This window comes from Toxorhynchites rutilus, chromosome 2 (genome assembly GCF_029784135.1).
Source record: "Toxorhynchites rutilus septentrionalis strain SRP chromosome 2, ASM2978413v1, whole genome shotgun sequence".
Taxonomy (NCBI): domain Eukaryota; kingdom Metazoa; phylum Arthropoda; class Insecta; order Diptera; family Culicidae; genus Toxorhynchites; species Toxorhynchites rutilus.
This window is the reverse complement of record NC_073745.1, coordinates 198,225,843-198,241,627: the sequence shown is the minus strand read 5'-3', so window position 1 is coordinate 198,241,627 and position 15,785 is coordinate 198,225,843. Positions and strand designations below refer to the sequence as shown.

The 15,785-nt window shown below is 37.0% G+C and overlaps 1 protein-coding gene across 1 annotated transcript; it reads right to left on the bottom strand.

Moving 5' to 3' along the window:
* Positions 1-296: 296 nt before the first annotated feature.
* On the bottom strand, positions 297-4,980 carry LOC129769779 (spermine oxidase-like). Its single transcript, XM_055772246.1, has 5 exons — positions 4,858-4,980; positions 4,410-4,793; positions 1,268-2,251; positions 652-1,214; positions 297-585 (listed from the first exon to the last, which is right to left on the bottom strand). Exons 3-5 carry the CDS (start codon positions 1,970-1,972, stop codon positions 330-332), a joined length of 1,524 nt encoding a protein of 507 aa, XP_055628221.1. The 5' UTR covers positions 1,973-2,251; positions 4,410-4,793; positions 4,858-4,980; the 3' UTR covers positions 297-329.
* Between the last annotated feature and the right edge of the window lie 10,805 nt (positions 4,981-15,785).

The window sequence follows — 15,785 nt, the reverse complement described above, 5'->3', positions numbered from 1 at the left end:
CGGCAACGAGAAGAGAGAATGTCACGGTGACACAACGTTCACCCGTCAAATCTTGATTGCACCTAATCGCTCCTCGCACGCTCGATGAGGACGCTGATTCAGGCCACAATCAGGTTCAGGCTTACCTCCACCGACTTCTGCTATTTTAGACGTAGTCCTACGTCAAAAATAGCAGAGCATAATCTTTCGGATATACAGTTGACACCATACATTTGTGTTACCTGTAGTTTTGTGTCGATATGTTTTTATTTGCATTCTTTCGGACTATTAGGTAATAACCGTTTCCGTCTTCGTAAAATGAGAATAACCAACAATACCACATACTTCTACTACTTAGAGGTTCCTTTCTGCTTCTCATAAAACTCTACAACTCGATCTGCTTCACGCCAACCACTTTCGACAGCACCGTGGACAGTTCCGAAGCGACCCGTGTTTGTCGCTTCACCCGCGAAGAGTAGCGCTGGGGTTCCCAGGCAATCAGTTAGAGGAAGCGCCAAATCGCCAGGACCCGTTCCAAGTTGCTCAGCAAACAGCGAAGAGGATGAATACGTTCCTCGAAAGTTGGGATCCGTGGACCATTTCGACCTATTCGGTGGGAACTCTCCTGTTATTCAATCGATTCCCAAGTAGTAATAAACTTGATCAAGTTACCGTAGAATTGAAGCCGGCTTCTCAACGTTTTTCGACTTAAAAAATTTTCGAAGTATAAACATCAATCCGTCTATTATCTGTTCGTCGTCCAAAAGTTCTGACTGGCGTCCTTCTTTACCGATCATCCATGCAGCCAACAAATTCGGCTGCCGATCGATTGTGATGAATAGCGATAATCCCTCAGTCCAAGCATATTCCGTAGTACGCAACTCTTCCAATTCGTTCGCATCCCACAGCAACCCAAACGTATTCCCTAGATCGCGCCAAAAGGGCGTCTTGAACTCCATAAAGATTTTATTAATCGCCCCAAAGTAAATGCCCTTAATGGCGTTCTGTTTTATGGTGGGCAATTCTGGGGTGAAAACTGTGGTTATGTTATCCTTAAGAACACCCAGAGAAGTTGTTAAAATGACGTGATTTGCATCGTATTTGGTTCCATCGGAACAGCTCACTGTTAGCGGATTGTCAGGGCCTTTGTTCCAATTGATGTTCGTAACAAACTTATTGAACAGAATTTTGGTATCAATCGGAATCGGTTCATCATTCTGCGCTGGATGTCTCTTCTGCGAAATGAAGTTATCAGTCGCATGTTTACATATTTGAATAAATTCTTTACCATCAACAAATCCAATGCACTTTTGAAACCTTTGCCCATCCAACTGAGGTTCTGGTCCCCTTCACTGAGCTCATAATCCGCGAATCCCGAAGCGGAAATGTTGTACCACGAGTCGAACGCATTGTATCCACGTACGTAATTGTGAAAAAACACTAAAAATTGTTGCGCTAACACAGGGTCAATATCCTGCATTTGTTCCTCTTGCATGGCTTCCGTAAACCGTGCTGTTACGAAGTCTCCCATTGTTCCATTGTAGGACGCGAACTCTTCCGATCCCACAATCCCATCTGCGAGTGACATCAACCGATCGGAGATTTCTGTCGGCACAATTTCACCGCTGCTCTGAATATAAATGTTATTCCGGCCAACCACCGAAGATTCCAGTAGTCCCAAGGGACCAGCCAGTTCGTATACGACGTTATTCTTCTGCCCGTGCACCCACTGGGCACCCATCTCGACCACATTCTTGCCGAAATCGACCGTTGCCACGCGTCCTCCAATGCGTTCGGTGGCTTCCAGAATTTGGAGGTTTTTGAAACCTTTTTCGTACAGTCGCGTTGCGGCCGCTATTCCGGCAGCTCCCGCGCCAATGATAATAATTTTTGCACTCATTTGCCTCCGCGTTCGAACGAAACTAATTCGGAAACATAGTCGCGCGATTGTTTTATAGACACTCCACGGTGGAACAAGTGTAAAAATCAGCATGGAGATAAGATTATAGACGAATTGTGGGTACACTTAACACTTATGACCCGGAATTTTAGAATTGGTTTTATGTAGGTAGGTTCTTGATGATGAAACGAGCTCTCGATCCGTTGCCTTATCGATCTATTGGCCTGGAAGCTGCCCAAAATCCATCTTCGTGTACGTTCCGCATTGCATTACTAGTCATCCTTGGTACTTCGTTGGAAACTTGCTTCAAAACTTGGAAGACGCATATCGCCTCCATTGCTATGACATCGCTCGCTAAACTCGGAAGAAGTCCTGTTAAACAGCTTAGAGCATAAGTATTCATTCTACAGTTCAATCAGCCACGTTATTTGATAGCACTTCTCATATGAATGTTCTTAGACTGTTCTGTTCATCATTCGGCGATAGATATTCAGACAATCAAATGTAGCTGACATGAATTGAATGCTTATTCATGCTTACACCATGCATTATTCGGTGTAAATTTAGAAAACCGATTGGGAGATAATTTTTCACGCGTTCAATAGAGATTAAAACGAAGATTATGTATCTAGGAGTTGTTATCGATGACAAGTGAAATTTTCAATCTCCTTTTGATAATGTTATCATGAATATGACAAGAACGTATGTCCGTTTAAAGAAAGTGTGCCTTAGGGTGCCAATGAATGTATGGGAAAAAATCGACCCTAAAATTTCAAAAAGTTACCCTATACAAAATGTTTACCACCTCGAAAAAACACACTATGCAAAATATCAGCTCAATCGGACTTAAGGGAGAGTGGCGCAAAGCCGTCAAAGTTTGAGTTTTTTGAAGATCGAAAAATCATCCAAGAGGGGAGGGAAGGAAATCGGGGTTCTCGGAAAAAAATTTTGTTGACGCCAAATGTCTAAAAATTGCATGAATCGTCGAGAGCTAGTATCATCTCGAAAATTTTTTTTTGTCAAAAATCGGCACTCTGGGACTTGGAATACAAAACGAAAAGTATGGTTTACGGGTACCAATAAAAATAGCTATCTCGATTTTTCATTCGGAACATGCTACGAATCGTTGATTTGCACGATAATATACCCTATGCAAAATATTAGCTCATTCGCACTTAATTTGTGATGATGATGATGATGATGATGGTTCCACCTCATACCCCTACAAAGGTTTGAGCAGGACGATTTATCTTTAAGATAATATTTAATTTTAATAATGTTCATGAAAACCCAGTATGCAAAATAAAACGAACTGGTTCTGTTGCAGACATAAAGGGTGTTTCACATCAAATTGCATCACGGAAAAAACGCTATAGAAATTTAATTTTTAGGAATTATATCTTCAGCTTTCGCTTATAATCAGATAAGAGTGTATAGATCACGTTGGCCATGCTTCACTGTTAATTTTTCGGAAATTTGGAAAAATGTCGTCGAACGAAAAAGAGCGTCGTGAATTAATCCTGTGCACTCATTTCGAGAATCCGGAGTTGTCACATCGGGACATCGGTAAGATGCTGGGAATCGTCCAATCCACGGTCAGCAGAGTACTAAAACGATACTTCGAGAACCTAACCATCGACCGGAAGGTGAAGAACGGCAAAAATGGATGCTCCGTCAGTGAAAAAGATCACAAGCGCATAGTTAAGCAGTTTAGACGTGATCCGAGAAGTTCGGTCCGGGATGTCGCCAATAAGCTGAATTTGTCAAGTTCATTCGTCCAGCGGACCAAGCAGCGAGAGGGCCTGCGTACATACAAGGTTCAGAAGGCTCCTAACCGCGACGATAGGCAAAACATGGTGGGGAAGACGCGAGCCCGGAAGCTGTACACCGAAATGCTGACGAAGCCGCATTGCCTGGTAATGGACGACAAAACCTACGTCAAAGCGGACTTTCGTCAGCTGCCGGGCCTGTTGTTCTTCTCCGCAGAGGACAAATTCAGCGTTCCGGAGGAGATTCGCAAGCAGAAACTATCCAAGTTTGCCAAAAAGTACATGGTGTGGCAAGCGATCTGCTCTTGCGGAAAGCGATTATGAAGCAGGCCCTCCGGAAGAACCCAAAAGTTGTCAAATCGGAGGCGAACTTCAAGAGAAAATGGATTTCTGTTCAAAAAAAACTACAACCTGACGTTGTACAGAACCTTATGGACGGGGTAAAGAGGAAGGTGCGAGCATACGGGCTTGGGCTCGAAGTATGAATAAAAAGAAAATGTCAAAAGTTGTTTAATAGTTTTTATTTTACTGTCTAAAATTTTCAAAAGGATCGGTCTACTGGGCGAATTTCTACAGCGTTTTTTCCGTGATGCAATTTGATGTGACACACCCTTTAAATTAACTATCATAAGAACATCAAGAAATAGGCAAAAACTGACAAAAATGATCCCAAGTCATGTCAAGCAAATTTCCAACCCGGGAAGATCCTTGACTGATTGGAAATTAAACCCGATTTCTTGAAGTTTCCACTAGAGACTTACTCTGAGATCTGCCACAGTACAGAGAAACCTCGATATAACCATCTGCTAATACGATAGCTTACGAGTATCCCGACGGGGCTATCCCGAGATTAAATCCGGTTTCCACTGTAGATCCTAAAAAGTTTACATAGTATATCTGTTTTCGCTTTTCAGTCTAAAAAACTAAAAAAAAAAACAATGCAATAAAAAAATCCATCATCATCAGTACGAACATAGTAGCTTATGCACCTGCAAATTATTACAGACAACACAATTTATAACACAGATTTCACATGTATGACGCACAGTTTTTTGAACTCAGCCATTGTTGCCGCTCTTTTAATATATCTGGGCATCGAATTGAAGAAATTTTTTCCTTTATACAAAAGTGAGTTTTGCGACCTACTAAAAAGAAAATTAGGTGTTCTTGCATCATTCGTGTTTCGAGTATTATAACTATGGAAATCACTTCCTCGTTCAATTCGATCACACAAATATCGAGGCAGCATTCCATTATAAATTTTAAAGATGAACACCATTGTCAAGTAATAAATCCTTTGCTTAACAGATAACCACTGTAGCGCGTCCAACATTATGTTAGAGTAAGTGTATCTATGACATCTTAATATTAATCGCATGATCTTATTCTATAAGCGCTGCAATCTCAATAATTGTGTGCTATTTGCAAGGAACAAGATGGATGAGCAGAAGTCTATGTGAGGTGAGACGAGTGATTTATACAATTTGATTTTACTTCGTACGGTTAACTCATTCTTCAATCGTCATATGATGCTATATTTTCTAGCAATCCTTTTGATGACATTATCAATATGAGATTTGAAGGCTAATTTGTCATCAATACAGCAATTCCAAATTAAATCGTCCTAAAAAATGCAGATTTTAAAAACTTGTATTTTTGATTCCAATGAAAGTATGTATTCCGTTTGGGTTGGAGGAAATATGAGTTTTTCACAGCAATTGGGAATTTTTTGACTCAAGCGTAACTTTTGAAAAGGGCGTATCGATTTTAGTAAGAGAAATCTTTGATAATTTATATCTCAAAAACTATGAGTCGTACCGAAATAGTGTCTTAGAAAGAGTTATAGAGCATTGATGGTTGAATATGAAAAAAAATGTACACTGAGAAAAAAAATTAGTACTCTTTTTTTATTTACAAAATAAAAATTCAATTTGCAATATCCAAAATACATATTTTTTTAATTTTTTTCAATTTTTTCATACAAAATAGAAGTCATGCAGAAAATTTAAAAAATGGGCCTAGGATGGTAAAACTATTTTTGACGAACTTTATGGAACATCAAATTTTTAGGAATTTCGAAACTTCGAATTTCTGTATGTTAACAATCATTTTTAGCCACAAATTATGAATCCTGATGTGATTGAAAACAAAAAAGGTTATTATCAATCTCCTTCTAAATGTAGCCATTCTCGAAATATTTAAAAAAAAAATCTAATTTATTGTCTTTTTTATAGTAAATAATCCCTCTTAATATGTTTGTCGTGTTATACCGACATGTTTATGAAATTTTATGAATTTTCTTATAATTTCCAACAATTTTTTTATTGATTGAAGTTTGTATTAAGATAAAAACGATTTTTTAGTTTCGCTACGTTTTGTATTAACCCACATGTCTTCGAATGTTTCGTAACGTAACTCCTAAGCATATGTCTTTACCATAACGATATATTGGTAATCTTGGGCCCATTTTTTAAATTTCTTACATGACTTCTATTTTATATGAAAAAATTGAAAAAAATATAAAAAGATACATATTTTTTGATATCGCAAATTAAAATTTTATTTTGTAAATAAAAAAAGAGTATTAATTTTTCTTCTCAGTGTATATTTTTTTCAAATTAAGCCAACAATACTCTATAACTCTTTCTAACACACTATTTCGGTACGATTCATATTTTTTTAGATATAAATTATCAAAGATTTCTCTTACTCAAATCGATACGCCCTTTTCAAAAGTTACGCTTGAGTCAAAAAATTAAGCATGATGATGTATTTGAAAAAGTTGTTGGAAATTATAAGCAAATTCATAAAATTTCATGAACATGATGGTATAACACGACAAACATATTAAAAGGGATTATTTACTATAAAAAAGACAATAAATTAGAAATATTTTTTAAACATTTCGAGAATGGCTACATTTAGAAGGAGATTGATAATAACCTTTTTTGTTTTCAATCACATCAGGATTCATAATTTGTGGCTAAAAAGGATTGTTAACATACAAAAATTCGAAGTTTCGAAAATTCATAAAAATTTGATGTTCCACAAAGTTCGTCAAAAATAGTTTTACCATCTTGGGCCCATTTTTTAAATTTTCTGCATGTCTTCTATTTTGTATGAAAAAATTAAAAAAAATTAAAAAATATGTATTTTGGATATTGCAAATTGAATTTTTATTTTAATATTTAACCATTAATACTCTATAGCTCTTTCTTTGAGATATAAATTATCAAAGATTTCTCTTACTCAAATCGATACGCCCTTTTCAAAAGTTACGCTTGAGTCAAAAAATTAACCATGATGATGTATTTGAAAAAGTTGTTGGAAATTATAAGCAAATTCATAAAATTTCATGAACATGATGGTATAACACGACAAACATTTTTTATTTTTTATTTTTTTTTTTATATCTGTATTATAGTGACTTTCAACACTTTTGGCTGGTTCGTCACTTTTTACTTCCAATTTTGAAAGAATGTTGGGAGTGAGAATTGAACTCGTGATCTTCAGCGTGAGAGGTATGGATGTTACCACTACGCCAGATCGGCTCCTACACGACAAACATATTAAAAGGGATTATTTACTATAAAAAAGACAATAAATTAGAAATATTTTTTAAACATTTCGAGAATGGCTACATTTAGAAGGAGATTGATAATAACCTTTTTTGTTTTCAATCACATCAGGATTCATAATTTGTGGCTAAAAAGGATTGTTAACATACAAAAATTCGAAGTTTCGAAAATTCATAAAAATTTGATGTTCCACAAAGTTCGTCAAAAATAGTTTTACCAAATTTTCTGCATGACTTCTATTTTGTATGAAAAAATTAAAAAAAAATAAAAAATATGTATTTTGGATATTGCAAATTGAATTTTTATTTTCATATTTAACCATCAATACTCTATAACTCTTTCTTTGAGATATAAATTATCAAAGATTTCTCTTACTCAAATCGATACGCCATTTTCAAAAGTTACGCTTGAGTCAAAAAATTCCCAACTGCTGTGGAAAACTCATATTTCCTCTAACCCAAACGGAATACAGGTAAACTTCGATATAACGTACATTTCCCTTTCAACATTGTACGTTGTATCGAATTGTACCTTATATCGAAGCATAATAAAGAGTTCAAAAACATAGCTCATATTGCTTTAATGTAATGCTGTTTTGGTAGAATTATTAAAGAATGATGAAAAAATCCAACTAGAAGGTGAAGCCAACCTCTCTCGTGATGTTTCCCTTCATACTGTTGATTGAGGGTAAATAGATAAAATGACCCCTTGCTTGTTAAAAAAACTTTTCCCCTGTAACAGTGCTCTTGTTGGAATATTTGGGAGACTTGTTTGTAGTTGTATGGACTATTCATATATTTTTTTTGAAATTCTTAGCGAAAATTATATGAATAGTGCATACAACTACCAACAAGTACAGCTATTTTGTTGGAGATTTTATTTGTATATTGTTTCAGCGTAATTTTTAAAAAAATATTGGTATTTTTTATGAAAATTTGAACAATTTCCTACATTTCATTCTTGATCAAAATTTCTAGATATTAATGTTTTCAGATAAGAATTTTTTTGTGAAAAATTAAGAAAAAACTGACCCTTTTTAGAAAGTTGTCTTTTTTTTTTTTGAGATTTCAAGTATTTGAATATTTGCAGTTGCTCAAATGACCAGTATCTTTACACCCACAACGTTTCACTGCTAACTCCTAGGACGAGTTGCCATGAAATTCGTCCTTTGAAAAATGTGTACGTTATATCGAGGTAAAATATACTTTATATCGAGTGACGTTATATCGAGGGTACGTTATAGCGAGGGTACGTTATATCGAAGTTTCCCTGTACACACGTCCATTCGAATCAAAAATACTCATGTTTGTCATTTGTCGATTTCATTTGGAATTACTCAATAACTACTCCGAGATATTTAATTTCTGTAACCCGTTCAACTAGTGCATTCAAGGCAAATTGCTTATAATGAATTTTTCCACATTCCTCGTCAGTACACACTCGTTAGTTGGCAGCGCATGTGGAGTGAAGATGAGTTCGGTCGTTGGTTACACACGATTATCCCTAAGGTCTCGACGAGTGCATGGTTCAAGGGATTGAATGTAGGTCGTGATTTCATTCGCGTGATATCTCGGCTTATGTCCAATCACTACAACCTAAACGCGCATCTCTATCGCATTGGGCTCGCAGCAAACAATCTTTGTGATTGTGGCGATGGCTACCACGACATCGAGCATGTTGTCTGGTCGTGTATCCGGTTCCATGCTGCTCGCTCTCAGCTCTCTAGAGCACTGAGAGCACAAGGCAGACAATCGGATATCCCCGTCCGGGATATCTTAGGTAGCCGGGATCCTGATCTTCTGCTTCATCTATACCTGTTCCTCAGAAACGCCGATGTCAACGTTTAATGATGTTTCCTTCGTTGTGTCCCCGTTTCATATCCCTCCTATCCGATCGATAAACTTTTACTTAGTCGCGGCAATACATACACACACTCTTTACAGATGCACTGGCCGAAGGTTGTGCAGTCCACTGATCATTCAACAAGAGCCAAAGGTTGTACCGCTCATGACAACTCTACACGAGCTGATGATTGCGCCGGCTAGTGACCATTCTATCCTGGATTCCTCGAGTCGAGAAAGACGCACCAACCTAGATATGGGGTACAGACTAGGGGGCGTTATAGATTAATGGTCAGCTGCATCCCAATAGGAAGTATCCCGTGTCGGGCACACGTACAGAGCATCGAAGACTGCAACATACCAATTATGAGAACACTTGTAATACTAACCTCGAGCCAACCGCGAGTAATCGGTTACATATTACTAACATAGTTGTAAGACAAAAATTGTCAAAATATTGGACTCCCGGCCCCGTCAGGCTAACGCCATATGTGCCTTAATAAAAAATATATTTTGGAAAAAAAAAACTAGTGCACCCGTGGTTCGCGTCTCAGATTATCCTGCCTGGGTGTTCGGGTTCGATTCCCGTTCTGGCCCGGGGATTTTTCGTCAGAGAAATTTCCTTCGACTTGCACTGTGGTCACGCGTACTCTAGAGCTTGCCCCTCGGAATACATTCAGGGCGTGTTATTTGGCTTAAGAAATCTCAACTAAGTATTAATAAATGACGCTAGTATGTATTCGTTGAAACGGCAAAAGTTCCACAGTGAACGTTAACGCCGTTCAAGAAGAACCCGTTTAACTGCCTCACCATCAATTTCAAAATGACCAACGAATCTGGAGTTTGTCGAAGAAATGAGCATATATTTAGTCTTACTAACACTAACACCACCGAGCGAGAGAATGAAGATCTTCGTTCAAATGTACCGCAGTTTCATTTAACTCTTTAGCTGCGATGAACAGAACAGTATCGACCGCGAACAAAAATCACGTCACAAAAACGTAAAACTCGCCGCATATCATTGATGTATAGAATGAAAAAAATGGGTCCTAACACGCTTCCCTGCGACACACCAAGTGCGTTACCGATGGGAGCAGAAATAAAATCGTTGAAACGAGTCTTCTGAGTTCTATCACACTAATAGCTTTCAAGCCGTTTGTATGATGTCCCTACAATTCCAATGCGCTTGTTTGTAACAATAAGACCCTAGAAATTGTTTCAAAAGCGTGTTTCAAATCCAAGAACACAGCAAAAATAGTTTCTCTAGCCTCGATATTCTCTTTCCCCTTTGCTAACACCAGATTAAGAGCGGTTTCACAAGAGTGGCCCTCTGGATATCCCGACTGCTCCGGCATTAGCAAATTATTGTTATTAATATATTTCATAAGCTTGCATTTCACAACAAGTCCCAAAACTTTTTCTAATTTGTGCAACATGTTAATAGGGCGGTACTCTTCGGCTTTATCCGTCCCATTAACTTTGGGGATGTGAACCACAATGGATTCCTTCCAAGCTACAGACACGTGTCCTGTTTGCAATGATTCATTTATCAGGTCCAGCAGTTTGTGTCCAATAACATGAAAGCAATCTTGTATCACTTTTGCGTTGACATGGTCGATACCAGCCGATTTCTGCAAGGAAAAACAAATATCTTTCAACTCTGCAAATGTGATGGGTAGAAAACATTCTAATCTACAATTGTTATTCATCGGCTGTATTATTTCTTGAGGTTCATCCGTTGAACACTACTAACGAAATAATTGTTGAACTTTTCGGCTATTACTTGTTCGGAATGTTCTTCTAAATTTTCGAAAGTTGTGGCCCGCGACAAAATATTTTTAGTGTTGAGTAAACTTTTCAATATTTTCCATAACTCCTTGCTGTTAGTCAGATGTTGATCGATTTTCCTCTGAATGTACTCACATCTAGTCTTTTTCAAGGCTTGTGAATACATGTTCCGCGCGGAGGTGTACCTTTTCCAATCATTCTCTAAATTACTTCTACGAAACTTTACGTACTGTTTTAGGCGCAAAAGCGACGAACAGTACTAGCTGTTCGAATTATTCAAGTTGATTTGTTTTTCAAAAACTAAGCTATTGGTACACTCTTTCAAAACATTAGTGGGAAATGCTGCTCTTAAATTCAAATTGTCAGTGGATGCAGTAAAATCCAAGTTTTTTTTCAACAAGAACCAACAGCGCTTCTTTAGAATATTTGTTCCAGCACTGAATATTAACTTTATTTTCTTCAAGATCACTATGTTCATTCTCAATATAAACAAGAATAGTCTCGTGATCCGTTATTTTATATTTGGCCTCTATCAAAGAATGAATTGTATTAAAATTAGAGAAAACGTGATCTATCAAAGTTCTACTAGATTTTGTAATCCTAATGGCTTCTAGGAACAGACTGTTTTAAGTTGTAAAAATCCGAAAGTAGCTTCAATTGCTTCGAATTCTGTATGTTGAGTCCATGTTGAAATCACCAGCAATTACATTTAGTTTGCTACAATCGATGAAATTCTCCCATCAGTTTTCCAAAATTTCCAGAAATCGCTGGTCACTAGAACTGGGGGAGTGATATACAATTCCAAAATATCCCATCTGCATACCCTTTTCAACTGAAATTGCCGAGAACCAATTATTTTCAACAGATTCGTTTAACCGAATGTTTAATTTAATCGTTTTTTACGTAAATAGCAACTCCTCCAGTGTGTCTGGAATAGAGATGGGCAAAACGGTTCATTTCAGTGAGCGGCTCAGAGCCGTGCGCTCAATGTAAAGAGCCGGCTCATTTGAGCGGCTCGACGGCTCTTTTCAAAAATTGGTTTATTCGGATATGTAAAGAATGGAAGACGTAAAAAATAATGTTTAAAACAATAATCAGTGCAGAGAAAGTAAAAATATTACTTTACTGAAGGTTTTCTCTGATATATTCCCATCACAATGATCTTTTTATTTTTTTTATTTATAAACATTATCTTTTCAATGTTATCTGATGAAGGTCGACTACATCTTTCACTGCAAACTTGTCTTGCTTTCGGAAAAACTCGCTCACATGGTACTGAAGTCGCCGGAATACATAATATTTTCAAAAAAAAAAAGATAGAGCCGCGGAGAGATAGATTTCCTTTCATTCCACCAAAACGAAGGGTAGCTTAGTCTCATCAAATGTGGATCTACAATAGATGTTGCAGCAGCTTTTGGATCATGTGAGGATCGAAGATTGCCAACCAATACATCAAACTTCTCCCATTCAGATGACAGCGCTTCATCACCAACGATTTGTGCTAGTTTCGTAGGTGTGTATTCCATGGATGTCATTTTTAGCATCCTTATCAACGACTGGTGTGCATAGTTGTACTTTCTGTTATCCCCAAAACCATGCTGCTTGAAGCGTGGATCTAGCAGTATTTGTTGGGCTACTAATTCGTCTGACTCAAGATTTGTAGATCGCTCCAAAATCAATTCATACAGAGCTTTTTTACAATCACTAGAACTGATTTCACTTGATCCATATAATGTTGATCATGTCAAATTATCAGTCGGGAGAATATAGCAGTTTTCGATAACGACACAGTTTTCTCCCCGTTTTGTATCCCAAACGTTTTTAAAATATTTCAAATGGAATGGTTTCATGAAGAACTATATTATATTAGTCAAATCATTTCATTCAATACCCATAGGCGGGTTGAATTTATCATACATAACTGTGATTTACTAGTCAAGCCCGTTCATCTGATACCCATATAATGGGGTTTTTAAAAGAAAAGTAGTCTGCCATTTCGTAACGGTCGCCATTTTGAATTTACATTTTTCACGAATAACAGAGTTCTACTAGTCAAGTCCTTCCATTTGATACCCATATTGATAAGGTTTTGGCAAAATATATAGTCTGTCATTTTATAACGGCCGCCATATTGGATTTCCATTTTACATAAATAACTGTGTCCTACTAGACAAGTACTTTCATTAGATACCCATATCGAGGGGGTTTTGAAAAAAATACATATTTCGCCATGTTGAGGTGGCGGCCATTTTGGATTTACATTTTTCATAAATAACTGTGGTCTACTAGACAAGTACTTTCATTTGATACCCATATTGATGGGGTTTTGACGAAATTAGTTGTCTGCCATTTTGTAACGGCCACCATCTTGGATTTCCATTTTACATAAATAACTATGTTCTACTAATCAAGTCTTTTAATTAGATACCCATATTGAGGGGTTATGAAAAAAATACATATCACATAACACAAACTTCTGCATTACTCAAGAATTAATCAAGCAAATGAAACCAAATTGGGCATATTGAGGCTTTAGGGTGCAATAAATGTTTCTATGATAGTTAGACTCTCCACCCCTTCTCTAAGGAGGGGCTGCTATACAAATGAAACACAAATTTCTGAATTACTCGAGAATTAATCAAGCGAATGAAACCAAATTGTGGCATGTGGAGGTTTTAGGATACAATAAATATTTCTATGTTGGTTAGACACTCCTCCCGCTCTCTAAAGGTGGGCTGTCGTACAAATGAAACACAAATTTCTGCATAACTCTAAAACTAATCAAGCACAATTTGGGATGTGAGGGTTTTTGAGTATGAGAAATGTTTCTATAATGGTGTGACACTCTCTCTCCTTTGGAATGGAGAGGGGGTCCCATAAAAATATTACAAATATTTCAACCATCAATTTTCCATTCAAACATGACAATTGAAAATTTTCGGAAAACTCTGAAGGAAAAAGTGAAAATTCGGAACATTAAATTCCCATATGTTCTACAATTACATAGTGACAAGTGCTGTTAGTCAATTTCATATATGCGTTAGCGAAATTGATATTTGTTCGAAACTGGAAATGGAGTTTGATGTGATGAAACGCACTACTATATCTTCGTCTATCTATACAAAAAAAAAGGATTGCCGGATGTGTTGATAAGAGCAGAACTCGAAGAAGGAATTGTCCGATTTAGGGCTGTCTTTATTCTATCATATTTTCTGTATAAAACATTTATTCTATGTCACGGAGAAACATGTTATTTTCAAGTGGTTGAAAAATCTTGAACGAGAATTGTGTCTGAAAATAATCTGATATTATAATGATGAGTTTTGTAAATTCGAAGTTTGCCGGGTCAGCTAGTTTTTCATAAATAACTGTGATCTACTGGGCAAACCCTTCATTTGATACCCATATTGATGGGGTTTCGACGAAATTAGTATTCTGTTATTTTATGACGGCCGCCATCTTGGATTTCCATTTTACATAAATAACTGTGTCCTACTAGTTAAGTCCTTTCATTAGATACCCATATTTATGGGGTTTCGAGAAAATATGTAATCCGCCAAAATTTACAAACATCCAAACAGTTAAATGAAACCGCTTAAAAAGCAGCATGGGAAACATATATTTCTTCCACACTGCCGGTTCGTCAGAACGAGCGTACGATGCACTGTTCTTTATCAATAAGCCGACTCTTAAAAGAAACATGGTTCTTGTATGACCCGCAGTTCTTTTTTGAACCGTGTTTCTCAAATGAACGGCTTTTAAATGAACCGCGGTTCAAATAGAGCCACGGCTCATAAAAGAACCGTGGGTCTTTTTGAACCGTGGTTCATTCAAGAGCCGTACGTATAAGAGCCGTTCATTTGAGAGCCGCGGCTCATTTTTAAAGAACCGTGGATCGTACGCTCTTTCTGACGTACCGGCTCAAATGAGCGGCTCGTAAGCGCTCGCCCATCTCTAGTCTGGAATGTGAAAGGCAAAAATCAACTTTGTAACCCGGGATGCTATATTGATCAAATGAAAATTTATTAGTGTTGCAGACGTTAAAATTTGAGTGTTATGAAAACCGAGAAATCACCGGACATCGGGGTTGACAGATGGTGAACATTTTTTATGAGGTAACTTTTTGAAATTAGAGATGACCATTTTCATTGGCACCCTAGTGTGCATCATTACTAATGCGGTTTGTTTATATGAATCATTGCCATTCCATGCCAAAGCGATTCTGTGGTTCTTAGATTTTCGTGAAAATTGGTAGCTTTGTTCCTGATAGCAAATTTTATTTATTGATTTTGGCTTAACATCTTTACAACATGGCCTGATCCACAATTTTTCTCGTGGTTCGTGGCTATCTCTCTCCAATTCCGCGGGCACCCCGCACTTACCATGTCCTGTTCCACTTGGTTTAACCACCTTGCCCGTTCCACTTTTGGTCGTCACGTACTTTTTAATGATAGTTAATACTACTTACTTAAAATTAAAGAAAGCTGACTGGATAATTTATTTGTTCAATTCAACAAGTTACATGATAAAAAAAAATATTTATTTATTTATTTCGTCATGCCAGCGTAGACCGAGATGGAAAATGAAAGGTGGGAAGATTTTTCAAATCTGTGACGTCACAGATTTTGTTTATGTATGTTACTTTTCTTATAATAGTCCACTACATAGGAAAAGTGTTGTTATTGAAAGTAAAAATAAGCAAATGGAATTTTTTTTCCTAAATCAATGCTAGCGTTCAAAATCATAAGGGCCCGATATTTTAACAGAAACTGAAATTTCAGTATTGTTGAAGTGTTCTAAACTTAATTTCAATTCAATTTTACTTTTCGTTACGTCGACCAAAAACGTATACGAACAAAGTCAGAGTCACACAAATTTTTGTTCCTTTGACGGATAAACATTTGACAGTGCATGGGGAAAAAAGGTTGCA